The sequence below is a fragment of the Falco peregrinus genome, chromosome Z (assembly GCF_023634155.1).
Source record: "Falco peregrinus isolate bFalPer1 chromosome Z, bFalPer1.pri, whole genome shotgun sequence".
Taxonomy (NCBI): Eukaryota; Metazoa; Chordata; class Aves; order Falconiformes; family Falconidae; genus Falco; species Falco peregrinus.
In genome coordinates this window covers 60,605,648-60,626,134 of record NC_073739.1, presented here as the reverse complement: position 1 = coordinate 60,626,134, position 20,487 = coordinate 60,605,648, and the positions used below count along the sequence as shown (strand labels likewise).

The 20,487-nt window shown below is 43.0% G+C and overlaps 1 protein-coding gene across 2 annotated transcripts in view; it reads left to right on the top strand.

Moving 5' to 3' along the window:
- Nucleotides 1-20,487, top strand: part of SERINC5 (serine incorporator 5) — a 43,965-nt gene that overhangs the window by 9,729 nt on the left and 13,749 nt on the right. Inside the window, exons 2-7 of one of the 2 annotated variants that reach the window (XM_055790769.1) lie at nucleotides 4,863-5,030; nucleotides 12,110-12,288; nucleotides 12,585-12,667; nucleotides 15,554-15,647; nucleotides 17,281-17,492; nucleotides 18,332-18,427. In XM_055790769.1, coding sequence (XP_055646744.1) covers nucleotides 4,863-5,030; nucleotides 12,110-12,288; nucleotides 12,585-12,667; nucleotides 15,554-15,647; nucleotides 17,281-17,492; nucleotides 18,332-18,427 — 832 coding nt within the window. The remainder of the gene's footprint in view (nucleotides 1-4,862; nucleotides 5,031-12,109; nucleotides 12,289-12,584; nucleotides 12,668-15,553; nucleotides 15,648-17,280; nucleotides 17,493-18,331; nucleotides 18,428-20,487) is intronic. The other variant, XM_055790770.1, reaches the window with a different exon arrangement.

Genomic DNA, 20,487 nt, shown 5'->3' with positions numbered 1-20,487 from the left:
ATCAAGGCTTGCGTGTGTGGCAGATGTTAAGTGTATGTTGGTGGAGTGTTCACTGTAGGGAGTTAATAGCATGTGCACAAGTTGGTAAGCCTGCTTTTACCCTGTTTTGTTAACCTGTAATTCTTGTAAACCATAGGTGCTCTCCGGGCTGGCATAAGATGGGAGTATGCAAATATGTCCAGGCCTGCCTGTACTTGGAAAAGTGGTTTGCATGGGACCTAGGGCTGTTAATAGACTGCTTGCTTATGCTCCTGACCCTGTGGATGTAAAAACTGTTGTTCCTATGCATTGGCAGGAACCTACTGCACTCAAATCAAACAAGGTGGTAGGAAAATGCCCCTGAAACATCTGTGCAGAGAAGGGTCAGAGCATGTGGAACTGTTGTGAGACATTCACCTCTGCTCTTCCCTCTTGCCTGTGCACTGTGCCCTCACTTGACATGGTAACTGTTTCTGCTGTTGCATAATAAATCAGCAGCTGAGAAGGACTGATATGTCATCTTTTCTGCACACACCCCCCACCGCCCGCACCCCCTTTGTTTTTCAGCCAGCAGGTTGCTTTATTTGGCCGCCCCCAGCAGCAAAAAACTGTCAGGGCTGCTGAGGTGCTGGTGCCAGGGTGGGAGTGAGTGGCCTGCAGAGGAGAAAGGCGGAGGGGCCCTGTGGCTGCTAGGCCAGCCTGGCTACCAGAAGAAATGTCTGTGAAACAGTGCTTTGAATGTTTTTTAACAGAAAAATTTCCCACCCAGCTTTCCACAGCTGCTGTTGTGAAACCACGCAAGTCAGCCATCGTCCAGGCAGTTCAAATTACGGGCCAGTCTGTTTTCGGGTGTGCTAGGCTTTCCTGGTTTGGGGTCTCGGGCAGGCGGGCGCTGCACCCTCCCTGAGAGCTGCAGGAGCAGCACCAAGCAGAGCAGGCAGCCCGTCTACTGTGTGGAGGCCTGACGTCGTGGTGGGTTAGCATGAGGGGGCCAGTTGATCATAAGTATTTGCGGAAAGCATAAATATTTGTGTAGCGCTTGTAATTATTGTCAGAGCGTGGTGTTCACCTGGTGAGGATATGCAAAGCTAGAGCCTGGGTGGCTGCGTTTGCTGCCTGACTTGTGGGAGCCTTTGGATGAGAAAGGCTTGCTGCAGCATGACGAACTCCGGCCAGAGCAGCCTTGCTTTAGGATGCTGTTGCGCTGGGCTCTTGGGAACCCTGGGCTTGGAAGGATCCTAGGACTTTGAGGGAGCTTTGAAGGTACAGACAAGGATTTTCAAGGCCTGCCTGCTGCCGGCGATCACAGATTGGGTTGTCTGGGTTGTCTCTGTCCTGAAAACCACACAGTGTCCTTCCTTCTGCAGAATGCGTCCTTTGGAGGAGCTTTTGTTAATGGTCAGCAAAATCTGTAAAAGATTTATGACATTGCTATCTGTTTTTTCACAGCCCAGTTTTTTAATGTGGGAAGAATTTGTTACTGGCTTACAGTTCTGCACCAGTGGGTCCTGAGCCCCTGGCCAGACCCTCGCTACAGTCAGAAGGTGGAGGTGAGGTGAGATGGGCCATGCCTGCGGTAAAGCGTGTGGCATCAGAGAGACTGCATAGTTTAGCTGCATGTAGACGGCATCCTTTTCACAGAGAATTCATTATATATGTGGGCTTTGAAGTCTGTCACCCAAAGATAACATCTTTGAAACCTCTTGGGTCGTGTTGTGGCAAGTCTTACTCTTTGGGACAAAGACTGTTTTCATTTATTTTTAGGTAACACCTATTTCATTGTGGCCCACTCTGGAATGTAGTTAGTCATAACCAGAGTTTTAAAAAGGGGAAGAAAAAAAAAAAAACAACCCCAGCAAAAAAAAACCCCCAAACCACTGAATCTGTCACTGTGACTGAATAACCTAACCAACTTTTTATGGTTTCCATGGCCATTCAGAGTGCTTAAAGGAGTGCATCTGAAAAAAGATGGAGACGCCGGTATTTTTCACAAATATTGCCAATTTATAGGGTATAGGTATTAAAAACTGTCATTAAAATCTCTCAAAGTAATGTAGAGCAATGCATAAATGACTTATATATTCCATTTAAGTATTTGTTGCTTTAAGTAGCAGCTCCAGGAATCCCCATGACTGGAATAGCAGACACGTTGCTGGATACAGATGAGATTTCACTGGCAGAGCTATCTAGCACCTGGCTTAGGAAAATGTTGTTCCCCTTACAAATGCCAAAGCTACATACCTTTTTACTTCTATACTATAGTTTTTAATGTTACGGTGAGTGGGGCCTCCAGTTGGAGTTCATCATGGGTACGCTGGATCTGGCTGACACAGATTGAAAGGACCTTTAGTCTTAATCTTTTCTGTTTTTTTTCCATAATTCTGAAGGGGATGGATTATACTTGTCTGGTATGTTTTTGTTTGGAAATGTTACTATTGTATTTGTTTGCTGAATCGGTAACTTGCCATAGATTCCTTACTTCTTGGGCATATATTGATGCTGTAAAAGTTAATTTAATTTCACTACATATAAAAAATAGAATTGCCATTCAGCCACCACTGCCTTCTATTTTGAAAGTATACTTACATGATGTGCTTATGCACGTAGTATTTTTAATTTCCAGCTTTGGTGCCAACATGAGCCTATTCTGTTTATTTGCCACAGTTGGAGCTTTGTGTGTTTTGGGGAGGATTTCTGTTTTGCAGCAGCAGCAGTTTTAGCAGCTGCATGCTTTGAGGCCCCGTCTCCTCTGGTGTGAGATCCAGCGGTGAACTGAGAGAAGGGCAGTATGGGAGCCAGGCTGGACTGTCTCCATTTTATGTCTTCTGCAAACTGAAAAGCTGTTGTCAAGTGAGGCAAGCTACGCTACGCCCTTTCTGTGGGGCTAAAGGGAAAAGCTTGAGCTTGAGTGTTGCAGCAGATAGTCAAGGCAAGAAAATTTTAAGCTGGGAGTCTTTTCAAGGTACTTCAAAATTATTTGGGGCTCTGATCAGCAAGTATGGTTGTGAGGCTCTGTGGAGTTATATCAGATGTGTGTGTCTGCAAACACATGTGAAACCCCCTTATCTGGGTTGGACGGTCATTGATGCTGGCAGAAGAAGTGTGCTGGGAGGGAGATGGCGGGTGGTGGTTTGGTGCCTGAAGGCACATGCAAGGTAGTGAAGTTTGCCTGGACAACTCAAATGTGGCCCTTCTGCAGTTTTAATCCTCTGGCAAGGGCTAAAAAAAGCCATCCATCTTGTACAACTGCTTGCAAGTGTGTCCTTTGAACTACTACCCCGCAGCTCCTCTGAGGCCAGAGGAAACACTGGGAGAAAGCTGCTTCGGTGTGCTCGAGTCCCTGGCACTGGCAGCACACCACGCCTGTGCTACACACTAGCCGCAGGGAGCCCCTCAAAAATGTGAATGCTGAGGGGTGAAGTTGCTCTGGGTTGGCAGCAGTGAGACCTGGAAGATGGTTCCCTGCTCCTGGCTACCTGCCGATGTCCAAAAATCCATATGGCTACAGCTGCTGGGTTAAGCATGGGAGCCATGTGAAGCTGCTGGTTATTGCAAGGAGGGGCCTGGCAAAGGACTGTGCTACCATATGTATAAAAATATGGCTTCTATGTATATTTTTATATGTGACTTTCCTAGAAGTAGAAGGCAGGGGAGGTGAATTCATCCTCTTTGAAAGTTAATCATACTATTCACAGCAAGGCAATAATAAGCATCAAGCCTGATCCCTTTCAGGGTTTATTCAGTACCTTTCTTCCTGTGGAATAAGGAAATTATGTGCTTTCTGCTTCGTTTTTATCTTGGTGGACCCTCAGCTGCAGGAAGGAAGGAATACGCAAGGAATCCCATCTCTAGTAACGTTTAAACATTGGAGACGGTATCAGCTAAAATTGATCTAGTATTATTTTCCTTGCAGCTGTGGGGGTTTTTGCCTTGCTATCTTGCATGTGGAATCACCGCTTTCAACTTCTCAACAACTAGAGTGTGTCTCTAGATAACTGTGAAGTTGCATTTCTTCTCTGACTTTCTTCAATTCAAGATGGTGCTATTGTATTTGGGGTCCTTCAAGCTCAGCTGTCTTTTGCCTTGTTTGCAGTAAGCCAAGTATTTCCATATTCTTTCTCTACTGTCCAAAATATCTAGAACTGTTAACGTAGTTTCATATTTGTTGGTTTGAGTTTGGGTTTTTTTATAGCTGTTGTCTGTTTATAAAGCCTTCAGGACAACTGTCCCAAAGTGTGGCTTAAACAGTTTTCCGTCCCTTCTTTAATTTACTCTTAAGTCTTTAGCACCATAAAAAGTTCTGTAGGAAAGTTTGTTTGTTTGTGTTTGTACCAGAAAGGGCACCTTAAAAAAGAACAGTATGGTTCTGGTGACTTGAAATGGATTGTACAGCTTGTTTTGAAACAAAACTTTCAGCTTGTCTTAATAAAATAGTTTTGTGTGTATGTTAGAAGCAAATAGTTTTGGAGTCTGTGTCATCTTGTGCAGATTTGTTTTTTCATTGCTGAGCGTGGAGAGTGTATTGCAAGAAATAGGTAGAGCCTAATCATTGCAGTGCCTTTTCTGCTGGGTGAAACATGTCAGGACCATGAGCTGCACAGAGACAGCAAAAAGTGGAATTAAAAAATTGGAAACAGTTCCTCCTCATCCTCTTCACTCTCATTCTTTAGTGGGTGGGAAAGCTAGAAACTGATGTGCTTAAACTTACTGACTTTTGATAAACAAGACAGTCTGCTTCCACTTAAATGCTTCTCAGCTGGGAGGAGAAGACTTAAGAAATTCTGGTGTTTTACTGGAAATCTCCCAGCTTCCCTGTCTGACTTTTTCAATAGAAACCTAAAGGCAGTGATGGAATGACTTGTGGTTTTTGTCTTGTTTTCCAGTTGGCCTGCTGCTGCGGTACTGCTGCTTGTTCCTTGTGCTGCAAATGCTGCCCCAAGATAAAACAGTCAACCAGCACCCGTTTCATGTATGCGCTTTACTTTATCCTCGTGACTATCATCTGTTGCGTCATGATGTCAACAACAGTAGCTAACGAAATGAAAACACATGTAAGTAAGAGGATGAACCCACTGCTGCCCCTGGAAAGAAACAGGGCTCCTTACACAGCCCTTGATATGTAGGGGTGCTCCCTCAGAATAGGCGGTCAATTCCCTCTTCCACTTCCAGACCCAGATGGGATGATCTGCTGTGCTCAGGCTCTTCCTGTCAGTTGCTCACCCATCCAGTGTGTTTCACAACAGGAAGAGTCAATGATTACAGGACTAGCGGCCTTCCTCCTTTTTCATTCTGCATAAACATGCTGCAGTGAACCCATCCAAGGTTTGCTGTGTGGGTATATCACTAGAGGTTGTTAGGGAACAAGTTACAGTAGAGCAAATTGGTTCAGTCTGACATTTAGTTTGTCTCTGGCAACATGTTTAGTACAGGAGCAGCAAATTACAAAGTAACTCTTCAGGTGCTGCATTTATGATTTTATCCTGTGTTCTTGGTGCTGTGTGACAGACTCCTGCAATGCACAATGCTACAGATCCTGTACAAGGGGTTTTCTTCAGTGTGTTGAGTCATTGTGTTCATATGGCCTCTAACCACAGCAGATACTGTACATCTCTGATTGACTTTTTAATTAAAAAGCTTCAAAAGCGTGAAAGGATCTGTGGCTAAAACTAGATTTTAAAACTCAATTTTTTTTCAGAGTCTCAGTATAACTTCCCTAAGCTAAATGCTGGCCAGCTTGCTTGTGGTCATACACTAGACCTGTTGTACCACATCTTTGGTTTGGTTTCTTAAGCCACCCAAGTTGCTCTCAGCAGCACAAATCCTCTCTCTCACTCTCTACAAACTACAAGAAATCTTTTTTTTGAAGTAGAGGCAACAATGGCTGAATTGCTTAATTCTTAAAAATTAAGTTTCTGCACCAAAGTCAGCATCAGACCTGCATCGAGGTTGTGAATGTGCTTGCCCTGGAGGTTCAGAAGGATTCCTTCTCTGCAGGCATCTAGTTGTTTTGTGTGACCCTGCCAAGAGGAAGTACCTGCTCCTGGGTGCACAGTTAAGGCTGTTTCCTCGTTTAACCAGTTGCTGGTAAAGTTGATGCCCTCCTTACCTTCTTCACTTGACATCCAGTTGTCTGTGAAACGCTTCCTTCCACAGCAACCCAGATCCAGAAGCTGGTGGTAGCACCCTGGGTCTGCAACACAGATGAACCAGTGGGCTTATGACAAGGCTGGTGTGAAGGTTTCTGTGTTCTGCTGCCAGTGACCTTTCTTTCTTCCTGTTGTACCTTTCTTGTATGTTCTGTCTTAATTTTCTTTCATATAATAGTGCTTTGCTTGAAGTATCCTAGTGCCATCTTTGTGCCACTGTCTTACCACCAGTCACTGGAAGCTGCTGACAGCCTTCTAAGAGCACCCAGGACAGACATGATGCTTGCCTGGGAGCTGCAACCTAAAAACTGTTCAACATGTGTGTGCTGAAATTGTTTGCCAGGAATTATTTTGACTTACTAGATGCTTAGTTTGGCAATAAAGTGAATAACCCAAGGAACTCAAGTGTGTGGGAGACAAATTATGTGCTCACGTCCAAATTTCATAAAGTCATTTTCCATCAGAAGTGTGGTTTTAATGCAGCTTGTATCCCTAACAAAAAATACTGGCTCTTTATCCAACAGAAGAGTGATTCAAGAAGCCTTCAACAACATGCTTTTCAGTATTGCCAAATTTCTTTTCCAGTTCATAGGCTTGAAAACTCAGTGTGGGAAGAAATGGCACAAAGAGTAGCTGTTAGTGTGAAGTGGAAAGATAATCACCTGCATTTAGAGCACTTGATGTCTTTAAATGGGAAATGGGCCATCTGTGAGTAGGCTTTCTTTATCTGCTCTCTAATTTAATAATTATGTTCAGGGCGCTTAAGAGTTCAAAGACTCTTGAAGCTAATTCAGGGCAGTTGTAACAGAGCGCACCTTGAAAATGTTTATTCAGACTAACCAGTCTCAGCTTCCCAATGATGAACTGTCTTTTGAAAGTGCTGGGCACTTACTGATTCCCTAGCTTTTGGTTGGACCGTGAAGCACTTCTAGGTCCTGAAGCCAGATTACAAGGAAACACTTCGCATGGTGCTTCTAGGACCTCACCCACTCTTCCTTGAGAGGAGACAGAATTTTAATTAATTTCTATTAGATTGTTAAAATTTTTGTATTAAAATTAAATTTAAAATTTTAGTGTGGTCCTTTAGGGACCCATAATCTCGTCAGGGAACCATTTGTCTGCTTTAACTGATGTTTTGCTGAAATTACGTGAAAGGGATCTCTCTCTCTTGTCAGTTAGAGGCTTTTTTTAGTTTATTTGCTATAAATTCCCAAGTCTAAAATAGTTCTAAAAGTATTTATTGTAGCACTTCGTCCTTCGGTATTATTTTGAGAGGGAACAGCAGCAAATGGACTCTCTTATGGACACCGTGAACAGAGAGTTTTAAAAAACATTTGTATTTGTTTTGCAGTATTTCTCTATCCCCATGGTCATGCATTCTGTTAAGTAAAACATGTTTAGGACAATTTTTCAGTTCCTAATTTGCAGGTGCCAGCCCAGAGCTGGGGAACTGGTCTGTGCCCTGCAACATGGCTGGAAAAATGAAGCACTGTCCCAGGGAGCTCAGCTTCCATCCACATCCTCACCGAAGTTGGCAGGTGGACGAAGCCGTGTCAGTGGGAAGACATGCTACCTGTGGAGTATTTAATTATGGTTTCAAAACCTTGGTTCCTAATCTAACCTGCAGCGTTTTGAGGACGTTGTATTTTGTGGCAAGCCTTAACAATTGAACAGGGTCTTTTGGGAGAGATTTTTTTTCTCTGTTGTTTTCACTGTTTTTCCCCATCTCTTGAGCTGTTTCTGCACCCATGGGACACCAAGAGGAAGAGGACCGAAGAATTAAATTCTGAAAAATGTGCAAAGAAACCAGGGCATTTTTGTTTGATCTCTGGGGAAGAAGCAAGAGGCAATGGAGGGGTAGGGAAGAGTGGATGGTTTTGACCAGGAAAATATTTGGATAGTAGTGTGTAGAATAGATTTCAGAGGAACAAGGTTGTGTATCAAGGCAAAAGATGGGGTAGAGCATCAATCAAGATGTCAGAGCCTCAGCGACGGGGACAGAAAAGACCAATATGCATTTACACAAAATTGTTTAGAGACTTGACTCTGTTCCAAAATGAAGCAAAGCAGAACCCAACTTGAAGAAGTGCTTCTGTGCCTCAATCTATATGTCTTTTTTTCAGTTACTCTCTTTTTTTGAAAAACAGGTACAACTTTACTCAGAAATGTTCTGTTGAAGCAAAACTCGCGTTTCACAGGCTTTGAAAGTATAATTCAGAGAAGAAAAGGGAGAGTATTGTTTTGATCTGTCAAAGTAGTGTTTTTGTTTATTTTTTAGATTTATTTTTAATATTAAAGCTGTTTCAAAACTGGGGGGTTTACCCTGAAAATTTCCATGTCCTATTCAAATAATGAAAATAAGAAAGATGTTTTCAGGAAAATGAGCACCAGTAAAAACCAGTGCAGTTGTGTCAAAGCGTTTTAGTTCTAGATTGTTACGTGTTCTGGCAGAGCATGCTTTCAGGCTTGTTTCCCCAGCCAGGTTTATATTTTGGCCCTTAATTACAGTATGTTAAAAATCACATTTGCTACCAAAAATGAGTTTAAGTGCAGATGCCCATTGCCTATTTCTGATAAGAATTTAGCCATAGATGCAAGATGGCATATGTTTTGGTTTGATTGGGTTTTTTTGGTTTTCATTTCTCAGCTGCTCAGGACAGGCTCTTGTACCCATTTTTTTGCCCTTGTCTCCCCCTCTACACAGATTTTCTTTCATACTTCCCCTATTTCCATAACAAAGTTCATTGCCACATTCTCATTCTCCCTCTGTTGGTTGAGTATGTCCATACAAACACAGTCTCCTTTGGGCTCTGCAGGCCCATTTCTACACATTTCTTCTTTCCTATTCCCCCTCTGATGCTGTTTCCCATGCTCCTGAATTCACTTTTGGGTACAGACAGACCCAGGCTCAGAGGTGGCTAAGCCCCTGCCAGCTGGAGCCTGGATGCGGTGTGGCCATGTTGGCTTGCTTCTTTCACTCCATTTATTTCAGGTGTCAGCAACTCACAGTGACGGGGAAGCAAGTTCAGGGTAGTCTGTCCCTGTTTCTGTAGATGTTGCTATCATCTCAAAATGTTTTGTTTCAGTGCACTTGGAAAATTGCCAGCTTTGCTGTGATAACATCATTATTGTGCAGCAACAAAGGCCTTTACATTATCTGAGTGGATACTGAGTTTCTGCAGCAAGAATGCTTTATCCCCTACTCAGAGGCCAAAGAATTTAACTCACGTTGCTTTTAACAGTATAAAAGTAGATATTTCACTATGTCAGACTTGGCAGATAACTAATCTGTGCCTTTAACAGCTGGCAAAACTACCCAGCAAATGGAAAGCCTAGTAAAGCACATAGGCTGGGCAGGCTGCTCAGCAGCTGAATGTGTTTCAGAGATACAGAATTAAAAAAACCAAACAAACCAACCAGTCTTTTTAAACTTTCGGTGAAGAAGTCATACAAGCCTTGATAAATTGTTCCCAGCCATAGACCATCCTGTCATGAAAACATACCCTTTTCATTACATCAGCCTTTTGTCACCAGCATTGTGCTCATGTTTATTATCTGTCAGGGTCCCCAAGAGTTTGATTTTATTCTTGTTTTGTTCCTTCAGGATCGCAAGTCTCCAAAAAGGGTGTTCAATCCCACAGGACTATTCCTGTGGCCATCACTTACTGGTGCATAGTGTTGCACATACTATGTGATAGCTGAGCTCTTTGTGGCTGTGTAGGCACAAACTGAGCTATTGTTCTTATGAATCCATCCATTTTCTCTCAGCCAGATCTGTAAGGAAATTACTACTAAATGGAGGAAAGAACATAGAGGGTCAAAAATCCCATCAAGATCTCTGTAGAGACCTATGCAATTAAAGAAGATACCCATCAACAGTTGCCCAGAGATTAATTAGCTGTTCTTAATTAGCTAGTCAATTAATCAAGTACCATGGCATTTTTGGTTTTGTTCTGTAGGTCTCATAAGCAAAATGCTGCTTGGTACTAAGTACAGCTCTTAGAGAAATCTGTCTCCTTGGTCTGCTATCACCTGTATCAAACAAATACCTAATTTTCTCAGAAATATTGTTAGTTCAGTATTATGCTTCTTTTTAATCTCTGCTGACTGATGGTTATTGTAAGCAAAGAACAGGAAAGCATCAGCTGATAGCCCAGTTGCTTTCCCTAGCATCACTGTGCATTGATAGGTCCCTTTAATTATTCCAGTCAATCCATTTGCTTGTTTTGAATGCTGGTGCTTTTGCCAAGTCTGACGTTTCATTGCCTTTCACACCTGGGAAGGGTGTCACTGATGCTCCAGACAATTTCTCAGGAGCTGTCTAAAGACTCTTGGATGTGAGCTAGCCACAGCTACTTCTTTACTGTCCAGCTTCTTACGCTGGGGCTACTCATCTGTGAGTTCCTTCTGGAAGACCATCTCAGAGTGGCCCATTCTTGTAACATTGAATCCATTCTCGTAACAACATGCAGCTGTGTTGAGACCTGCTTTTCATCTCCTTTCTGGTTCTAGCCCACCTAGGATCAGCTCAGTACTGTAGTTAGGTTTGCTACCCTTACCATAGCAACTTGGTGCTGTGAGCTGCTAAAATATTTCCCCTTTTTGGGAAACTGCTAGGAGGGTTGTTGAGCTCCTGACTGGTTTGGATTGCTGGTATGGGGTGGGAAGCGCCATACCCTGCTGAGGGAAAGGCTTTCAGAGCCTGGTGGCTAGAAGCCAGCCGGTCACGTTTAGCCCTTGTGTCCTGCATCTTGGATGGCTTTTTACCCAGCTGGGAACGCTACCTGATCGCTTGCTATCAGGTCCTGTTTGTTCTTTCCCTGTCCTGGTTTTGTGTGCTGACCTGCCTGCTGAAGGAAGGAGAGACTCCTATCTTTGCTAATTTCTTGGAAGTGTTCAGGAATGGTGTTGCCCACAATCTTTGTATGTCTGTTTTTCCTAAGCAAAATCTGGCCTGGCTGAATGCTTTCTGAAGACTGATTCCTGTTTCCTTTGCCCAGGTTATTTATTTGTGCATGTTGTGTCCTGGCACACATTGCCTTCTCTCTCCTCCAGTTACCTGGTGCAGGTAGGAGCAGTCAGCTCCAGATAAGTTTGATGTGTTGCTCAGCTGGTCTCACCAGCCTCAGCTGAGAGCTGTGAGTGTACAGAGAGGCCCTTCTTTCTTTGAAAACTATGGTTTTCTAATTAAATGTCTGTACTTCGGCACAGCTAAATGACTCCCTGGCTGCAAGGAGAGTGTCTGCACAGAGACACCCCACAGAATTGGGTCCTGGCCACACAGACATGCTTTTTTGAGCACCCAACATCATGTCTGCCTGGCAAAACTGAAGCCAAAATGTACCTCTGTTTGCTTTGCCCTCATGGCGAGAGCAAGGCCTCAAAGGCAAATATTTAATGAGTCAAGAGAAGGGTGGAATTCTTCCTGTTAATTTAGAAAAAAAATCAGGGCAACTGGCACAGCTTGCTTTTGTTGGCTGTGACAGAGGAGGGGGAGGCTGGCTGCCCCTGTGCTGCTTGGGTGTGCTTCAGTCCACGTTTTCACTGAGGGCAGCACGAACCAGAGCTTCTTGCCCTGCAGCTCCATTCGTGCCCCTTCAGCTAGTAAAACTGCCGTATGGTTAGGTAAGATGGATTACTGAAGCACTTGAAGTATTTTGCTGTAAAGCATGGGAAGAGAGGAGAGGGTCCCCCGGGTGAGGAGATCAGCAGTAAGGGGCAGGTATAGCTGAAGGAAAGGTAGGTAGGCTTGTACCCCAAAGCATCTGGAAGGACTTGAGAGTGGAGGCTCTGGAAAACTCCAGTTCCTTATGGCATACATTTCTTTATGTCCCTTGAACCCTTAACTCCAGGCTGGAGCCTGTCAAGAGTGAAAGGTGTTAAATGAAGCCAGTGAAAAGCTGGTGGGACATAGACATAGACATGCTTGGTTATGAGGAGCCCTGTGTCCTATCTAACAGCTTGTAATACGTTGTGCTTTTCAGATTCCCTTCTACAAGCAGATGTGCAAGGGTATTCAGGCGGGTGAGACGTGTGAGAAGTTGGTGGGATACTCTGCAGTGTACAAAGTCTGTTTTGGAATGGCCTGTTTTTTCTTTTTGTTCTTCTTGTTCACCATCAAAATTAACAGCAGCAAAAGCTGCCGAGCATACATTCATAATGGGTAAGTACCTGTTTGATGGCTTAATTTCCAATTACTCTTTACAGGTTTGTGCTACCTCATTTCCAGTTGGGTGTAGTACTAGGCAAAAAACCCAAAATGAAACAAAAGCTGATTTTACTGCTTTTGTGAGGAGTAATCTAGGCAAGTGAAAACTAACTAAAGTGGCTATCTGTCATCAAAGACTTTTTTTTGTCTTGTTGGGTTTTAAATTGAGTTTTCTTATGGTACATTTGTTGAAGACCTCTAATTCTTACTACAACCAGATTATTTTATTTTTTTCCTGTCCTCTTGTCTAGATTCTGGCTTGTTAAACTTGTAATTCTGGCAGCAATGTGCTCAGGAGCCTTCTTCATTCCTGATCAGGACACTTTCCTCAATGGTATGTCCTTCTTGTTTTGTTACGCTGCTTCATTCTGTACTACCTTGTGAGTGGTTATAAATCCTAAAGGCCTGATCAACATGATGATTGCCATATTTCTTCAAATAAAATCAGTATATTCCAGATGCAGAAGGATTATTTGGAGTTGTTTGGGGGGAACTCTGTGCAGTAAAGAGCATAATTTTTTCTGATCAAGAACAGGCCAAATAGGTAGATAAAAATACCACTGCCATGCTGTCTTGCACATTAAAGCAGGGAGCTGTAATGGTGCACAAGAAAGTGTTCACTTGAAAATGCAGAGCCATGTTAGTTTGGCTTGTGCAGGTAGCTCTGCCACAGCACAGCAGCCAGTGTTGCGTGGTGGAGAGGTGCCAGTGCTCAAGGGGGCACAGTGACCTGCCAGGCTCTGGTGCTTGCTGCCTGGAAACCTGCAGTGTTGCAAAAGAATTTGGGATGTTGATAGCGTTCAGACTGGTGGCGTAAATGCAGTAAGGTAAAATTAGATTTCTTGGGGTGTGTTGTGAGTGCTCTGCTGAGGATACTGTGCCTGAAGCATTGCCAGTTTTGGAAGATGCCCTGGCACTGCATGAGCATGCTCATACTGGCCCAGCGCTTAAATGCCAGTTCCGGGGGAAGCCTTCTCACAGGCCTCTTGTGGTCTAGGAGCAAAAATCCCAATGATACTGGGATAGGTTTGGGCTCTTCAGTTTGCTGGGTACTTGTAAGCCCTTAAGCCTGTTGAGGGTGGGCAGGTAGAAAGGGGTGGGATCAGTAATGCAAAGAAACAGTTGGGTATGCTGCCTGCTTCCACTAAAGGCTTGCTTGGTTACCTGTGTTTTCAACACCGGTCTCCTCTAGCTGGGGTGTTTAAAAGGGGAGGAGGAAGGAGTAACACAGGGGAAGAGAACAGAGTGGGCAGACGTACTATGAGCACAGTGCTCTGGGAAACTAAGGTAAAAAACACTTCAAGTAAACCACCGGTGGGTGTAATGCAACTTGTTGCTCTTACTGTTTGTTTGGTCTTGGTTCACTTTGATATCCCAGATGTGAAGGGCTCCTTATCCATATTCCTATCCTCCGTGATGACACGGGATGACTGTATGTTCTTAGTGTCTAATCACTGTTTGGAACATGTGGTACAACACATTGCACTCATGATCAGACTGCCTACCATCTTTGTAAGTGACCCTTTTCATGGTGAAAATTCTTCAAGAACTGAAGTGTTTGGGGAAAAGGGGAAACAACTTCTTGTGCTCGTTAGAGTGGTGTTTCTCAACAGCAGTCTAACCTAGTGTAGAGATACAGCATGGCAAGCTTTCTTCCACAGATTAGCTCTTGACTTTTCTGTCTCAAGCTGTATTCCTGCACATCCTGCTGAACCGTCCTCCAGTCAGCCCCTCAGTTTGAGATTTATAGATGGTTTGGGTATTTTGTGCCTTTTTGTTTTCCCTTTTTTTCCCTGCCATCAATACATTTGCACTGTTGGGGTTTTTTTTCTTTTTAAGCCTTCTTCCAGTTTGCGTATATTTTTGAAGAAAAAAAACCAAACACAGAAAACCAAACAAAACCAACCAAAACAAACTCTTGCTATGCTTCTCAAGCTTAGCAGTTTGTTAATAATGGAGGAGTATTATGTGCAAGCACAAGTTTTGGCTGGGCTGTAGTGTTAAATCTATACTGGCCTTGCTAAATTTATATGTGATGGATCTAAAACGTCTTGCAGTGTCCTGCCTGTGGCAGTGGGATATCATGAAAGTCTGGCTATTTAATTACTCACTGCATTGGTGGTCTGCTTTTTCCTGCTCTGCCTCTCCCAAACACATGCACACACCTTGTTCCCTGCATATTTTTATATGTACTTTTTTATATGCTAGCTTTTTGGGGGTTTTGTTTTGTTTGTTTGAAGAACAGCATGCTTATCAAGTGCATATAATATGCTTAGCAAAACCAGAAAAATAGCGTTTCTGCTTGCTTTCAAATAAGGAGGTTATGGTACAGTAAAAAAAACCAAAAAAAATCTCTGCATCTTCTGCTAAGGGTAACGTGACCTGACTGTTCTGTTCTTCCACTTCACTCCCACAAGCTTTTTTCAAAAGGAAAACACAATGGTAGGATATGGCTGAATTTCACTAGTACACTTCCTTGGTCATATTCAGTGAAATCAGCTGCATGTTTGGAGTCATTTATAGCCTATGCCTGGGCTGTATAAGCACAAGCTGTATAAGCAACTGAACATTTAAACAGGTATCAGTATTTCCTCAGACACTTCTGATGTTGCAAAATAGAGGTCTCTTCTCCAAAGTTTCCAAATAGCTACCCAAATACAGTATATGTAGGTCAGTGGTTAAGTAGTCAAGTAACTTGTCTGAAAACTAGTCAGTGAGTATCAAGTGTTCCCATCTCTTTGGGAGTGGCTAGGGACAACACTTGTAAATAGATAAGCTCCACCTTTGTTTTTCTGTGGTACTGGAATCTGGAAAGGAAGAAATTGCCCTTTTTAGTACTGGGTTCCAGTACCTTGCAATTTCAGGGTTTAGATGCCTGTGAAAATGCCTTCACACTACCTCCCTCCCACCAGTCACAAATAAAGGTTTCAGTATTTTCTGTCTGAATATAGTAACTCAGTCTCCACAAAAATTCTCTAGGTTAGGGAAACTCAGTAAATGTCCTAACAGGCTTATTTTGAAAGTGTGGCAGGTTGCAAGCTGAATTCATCAGGGAGGTAAGCTTGAGTTAGCTGAGCTAAAATCTCTCATCTCCTGCTATATCTGTGGGCTTGGGATATTCAAACAGCATAACAGCTTCACTGCATAGACGATAATTCCATTTTATCCTAAGGGAAAGGTGACTGCAGTTTGACCTATTTTCTGCCCCTCTGCTTTGCAGCCTGGCGCTACGTAGGAGCAACAGGAGGTTTCCTTTTCATTGCCATTCAGCTCATCCTGCTTGTTGAGTTTGCACACAAATGGAATAAAAATTGGTATGTGTTGGGCAAGTAGTTACTTCTGTAAAATTCTGGTGGACTCCTGAACAATAGATTTCTTGTAACAAAGAATTTAAAAGTAGCATGGATGTAATTTCTGAAAGAAGACACTTTAATGCCAATATTTAGAGCTGTTCATCTTTGCTACATCCACTTTCTCCTTCCTCAGCAAAGGTGTTTCCTCCTTACTCACTTCTGTTCTGGTGATTTATTCTTAACTGGAATTGCTCATCTTCCAGTATGTAATAGTGTGTTGGGATGCAGAAGTGTCTTACTTTAAGTTAGTTTATATTTTGTATGAAAATATACCTGCTAAGAAAGAGAGGGGGTGCAAGGGAATAAAACTGGATTTGCAAAATGTAACTGTGAGCTGTGTGCAGTGATGTAAACTGGTAAATCCTGCTTTTTTGTGTCAGCTTAATGCACATTAAATTTTTTTTCTTGACATGAGAACTGCTGCTTTATCTTCAACTTTTTTGCTTTCATCTACATAATATTCCATTATCAATCCACATATACCCCGTTTTGGCATTGACTTTATTTTTGGTTTAAGCATATTTGCTATTGCTTTCCTAGGCCTTAGCCTTTAATACATTTCAAATATTTAATTTGTCCTCCCACATATATGCAGGATCCTCTACCTCCACCTCCATGCTTTTTGTCTTTCATTTCTTCCTCTGCAAACCTTTGCAGTCCTCTCTTGTTCTAGTTAGCATACTGACTGCTAAGAGTTTTAGCAAACCTTTCTGCTTTGTCAAATACCTGTTTTCATGGAGTAAGGGGTAGGATCTCCTTATACTGCAGATATTTTTGCTGTTAATTACAGCAGCTGCTTTTCTGTGGATGAAATATTTCCAACAGCAGCACTCTCAACATTAGATACTCTTTTGAAGTAAGTCATGTTTCCACTAAACAAAACAACAAAAACCCAACAAAAAAAACCAAAACAAGATCAAAACCCGAAAAACCTCCTTTGCACCAAAAAGGTGTCAAAACAACTTTTTTAGTTGCTACTCCTAAAAAAAACCCCAATGATATTTCCAAAAGGTACTTGGAAGGTGAAGAGAGGAAGACAAGATGGACAGCTTTAGCTGAGGGAGACTGGTGGGATAGACCCAAAGGGGGAGGACGCTTTTTGAGCAAGGGGGGTAGTAGAACTGTCCAGGTAGTGCAGGGGCCAGAAGAGCAGCTGTGCCAAGTGATATGCCTTTGCTGTCCTTGTGTGAAGAGCACCACCTGCTAGCTGAGCCTGGGGCATTCCCAAGTTCCTGCTGAGGAAGTCCCTGAAGTATTGAGGTGAGATGTGCTGACAGGCCGATACCAGAGACTGGGAATTCTAGGAGTCACAATGGGCTATAATTGCAGAAACAGCTGGGCATGATAATACAGAAGGCAAACATGAATGCTAAGGAATGTTCCCTTCTGTTTCATGGGAGGAACCTTGGAATGTTTCCTTCTGTTTCATGGGAGGAACCTTGCAAAGACCTGTGTTGGTATAGTCACATACACATGCTTCAGGAGAGTAAGCACTGTCTTTTGTGTTTGAGGATATGCACTATTCAGTTGCTAGATTTTTATATTTTCAGGAAGGGAAGAAAAAGATAAGGTGCTTGTCTCTCTCTCTCCCCAGGACTGCAGGTGCAAACCACAAGCAGATGTGGAATGGTTTGCTTGCCCTGGTCACTCTCATCTTGTACTCCGTTGCTGTGGCAGCCCTGGTCCTCATGGCTCTTTTCTACACGCGCGCTGATGGCTGCATGTACAACAAGGTCCTGATCGGTGTTAATGGTGGCCTGTGCCTCTTTGTGTCGCTGGTGGCCATATCACCGTGTGTCCAGAATCGTGAGTCTGCTGACCTCTTCTCCTGGATTTCTGGTGCTGCCACAGTTGGGTGTCTGGAGGCATGAGCCATGTCTGGGCAGAGTCTCATGACAGTTCAGAGCTGGTGCTGCTCTTGCCCCTTTAAGTACACTATGAAGTGTTGCTGCTGGTCATCCGCTCAGCTGCTGCATCTACAGAGCTGTGAGACGTTCTGGGTGTGCCATCAGGCAGGCATACTGTAAAGAGGGCTCAAATGTTGGTGGCTGGTAATGTGTTGTGGAGCTTACACAACTCTTACCATGGTAGCAGTTGAGGTAATAGCTGTCAAACTCATTCACCGCTGTTTTATCATTTACTCTTGACTGCTTGTGATCTACCATCTGTAAAGTTTGGGCCTGGAGAAGCTGACAGCAGTATTTCATGCTTTGGTGTATTTTATGTGTGCTGTTAGTATCTTGCATACATTGGACCTGGAAATAATAATTGGAGTGACTCCAGCACAAATTTTACAGGCAAATAAAATTATCATGGCAGCTTGTCAATAGGTTTTGGAAAGCTGGTGCTTTGGGAGAGAGCAGAGGGGTGATTCTTTACTTACATGGGAATATTTAATACCTTTCTAAAACAGCCAGCAGAACTAAGGGACAGCCTCTTTACATGCCAGTGGAAATGTATCTAAACTGCCTCAAAGACTTAGGGACTGCTCAAAGTAAAACATAAAAGATACTCTTCTGAAAGAAACTAGTTAAGTACTAAATAACAGTACTTATTATATTAAGTATAATAAGTACTGTTATTTAAAGGATAGGAGTTTCTTTTTCAGCTTGTTAAAATAATTTATTTTCCTCTTTCTTGTAAAGGCCAGCCCCATTCTGGATTGCTGCAGTCAGGAGTTATCAGTTGCTACGTCATGTACCTCACTTTCTCAGCACTATCCAGCAAGCCACCAGAAACTAGTAAGTTTTATAATGCTTTATGCAAATTCTTTTAGACATGCCATGTACTGAAAGCAAGAATTTAACGAACCTGAGTTAAATAGATTTGGGGATATAGGAGTGCTGGGTTTGGTCTGTTCTGGCCCACGCAGAAGAAATTGCGAATCCTAAACATAAATCTATGCAGCAGAGAACCCATGCAATTGGCACTCACCATGTACCTTAAATGCTTTGTTTAGAGGAGCTTAACTTACCTTGGGTGAGTTGCATCTGTTGCACCAGAGCAATTCCAGCCTGCTTCCCGTGGACAGATTTCCCAGAGTCTTGTAGCCTATTCCTCATGTGGCAAGTGCATGTTCTTGTACAATAGAATATGACTAAATACATAATGTGTTTGGTCACATGATGGGGAAGGAGTTGGAACAAATGGCTCTTGGATGCCTCTGGAAGAATGGGGTGATCAGCTCCATCCAAAAGTTGACTCAGTCCACCACCAGTTAGTAGGTGCTGGCCATCAAAGTGCATACTAAAATCACTTCTTTTCTCCTAGAACTGGTATGCTAGATAGCCTTAGCACTGGATTCCTAATGGAGCAGAAACTTGAGTACCATTCATCTTTCATTTTGAGAGGAAACATTCTGAGAAAGGAAGGACTTGGAGTTATGTTGCAGTTGTGTGAGATGATGCTGTTCTTCAGCAGAGTTCCTGCACTCCGCTTGCCTTCTCACTATTGGCATTGCAAGCCCAGAGTAGGGAACTCCCTAGACTTTTATGTTCTTTATGCTACAAAACCCCAGCAAGACTTGACAAGCACAACTGAAACTGTTTCCTTTTCCCAGGTAACCATCAGATTCACCTATTTGGACAGGGAGCATTCTTCTCACTTAAAGATGACTTTTCTGGTTCAAATTACTAATGCTAAACCCCCTTTTTTAATTATTGCTCAACTTTTACTGTTGAATAACTAACAATAACTAAAGAGAAAAAATCTTTTGGCAGGAAGGAGAATTTTTTACAGACACCCCCTAAGAAGAAAGGGGAGAGGTGGGGGAAAGAATCTTCCCGCTGTCACACTTGTGTAGGCACAGGCACATGCACATTGTATTTTAGATCTAAGAAAGAAAAACAGTATTTAGATGGATAATTTATTGATGGAGCTTAAGCAGTGTTCTTGAATGAATATAGAAGTTAATTTAGAAGGTATCTGAATTACTGATAAGACTTGACACTAAAAAAAAGAAGAAAAAAGGTGAAGAAAGTGGTGTATGGTATTAACTGGTGACAAACAAAGCTTTCAGATGTTAAGTGAATGCTCCAGTTCTTGTAGGTTTTGCAAGTGTGATTGTTGCATTTGTCAGAGTATACATCAAGCACGCTCTCTCAGACCTCCTGAATCAGATGGTCCTTTCTGGTCTTCCCAGGCCAGAGAACTCTCATGGTTGTCATCTGTTCTCAGAGGTGCACCTTTCCCCCCTGTCTGTATGATAAGGACTCTCATACTGGCCTGTGCAGCTTTTATAGTGGCATGTGCTGGAGAATGTATGGGGTGCTGGCACTTACTAATGTGTCTCATGCCCTGTCACTGATATTTGCCATGAACTTACCTAATGTTGACTCATTCCTCAAGGAAGGACTTTCCAATTGGCCATCTTGCAAACTGGCCACTTTGCAAACCAGGCCTGAAGAAAATGCAAGCCACAAGTATTTATATACAACACCCAAAAAGCAGAGTTGCAAATATGTTTAGAAGGAGTGGGCAAACACAAGGTAATGTCTGCTGAACCTGTGTTATCGCTTTGTGTCTTAACTAAGTCTGGAACTGAAAAGATAAAAGACCTGCCAAACAGTGAACCCACCCTGCTGCAGATGCATCCCTGGTGGACGCTGGTGGGGGATTCTGCACATCTCTGACCAAGGTCTTTTATAAAGGCTTGTCATCTCTTCTTTTTCTCCCACCTCTGCCCTGTCCCTGCTGTGTGTTGATAAAGCCATTTGTGCAGCCGTGCAGGGCCATGCACAGTCCTCCCCCACCAGGTCAGGGGACTGAATTTTGAGTTTATTTTTAACCTGGGTGTAGCCTT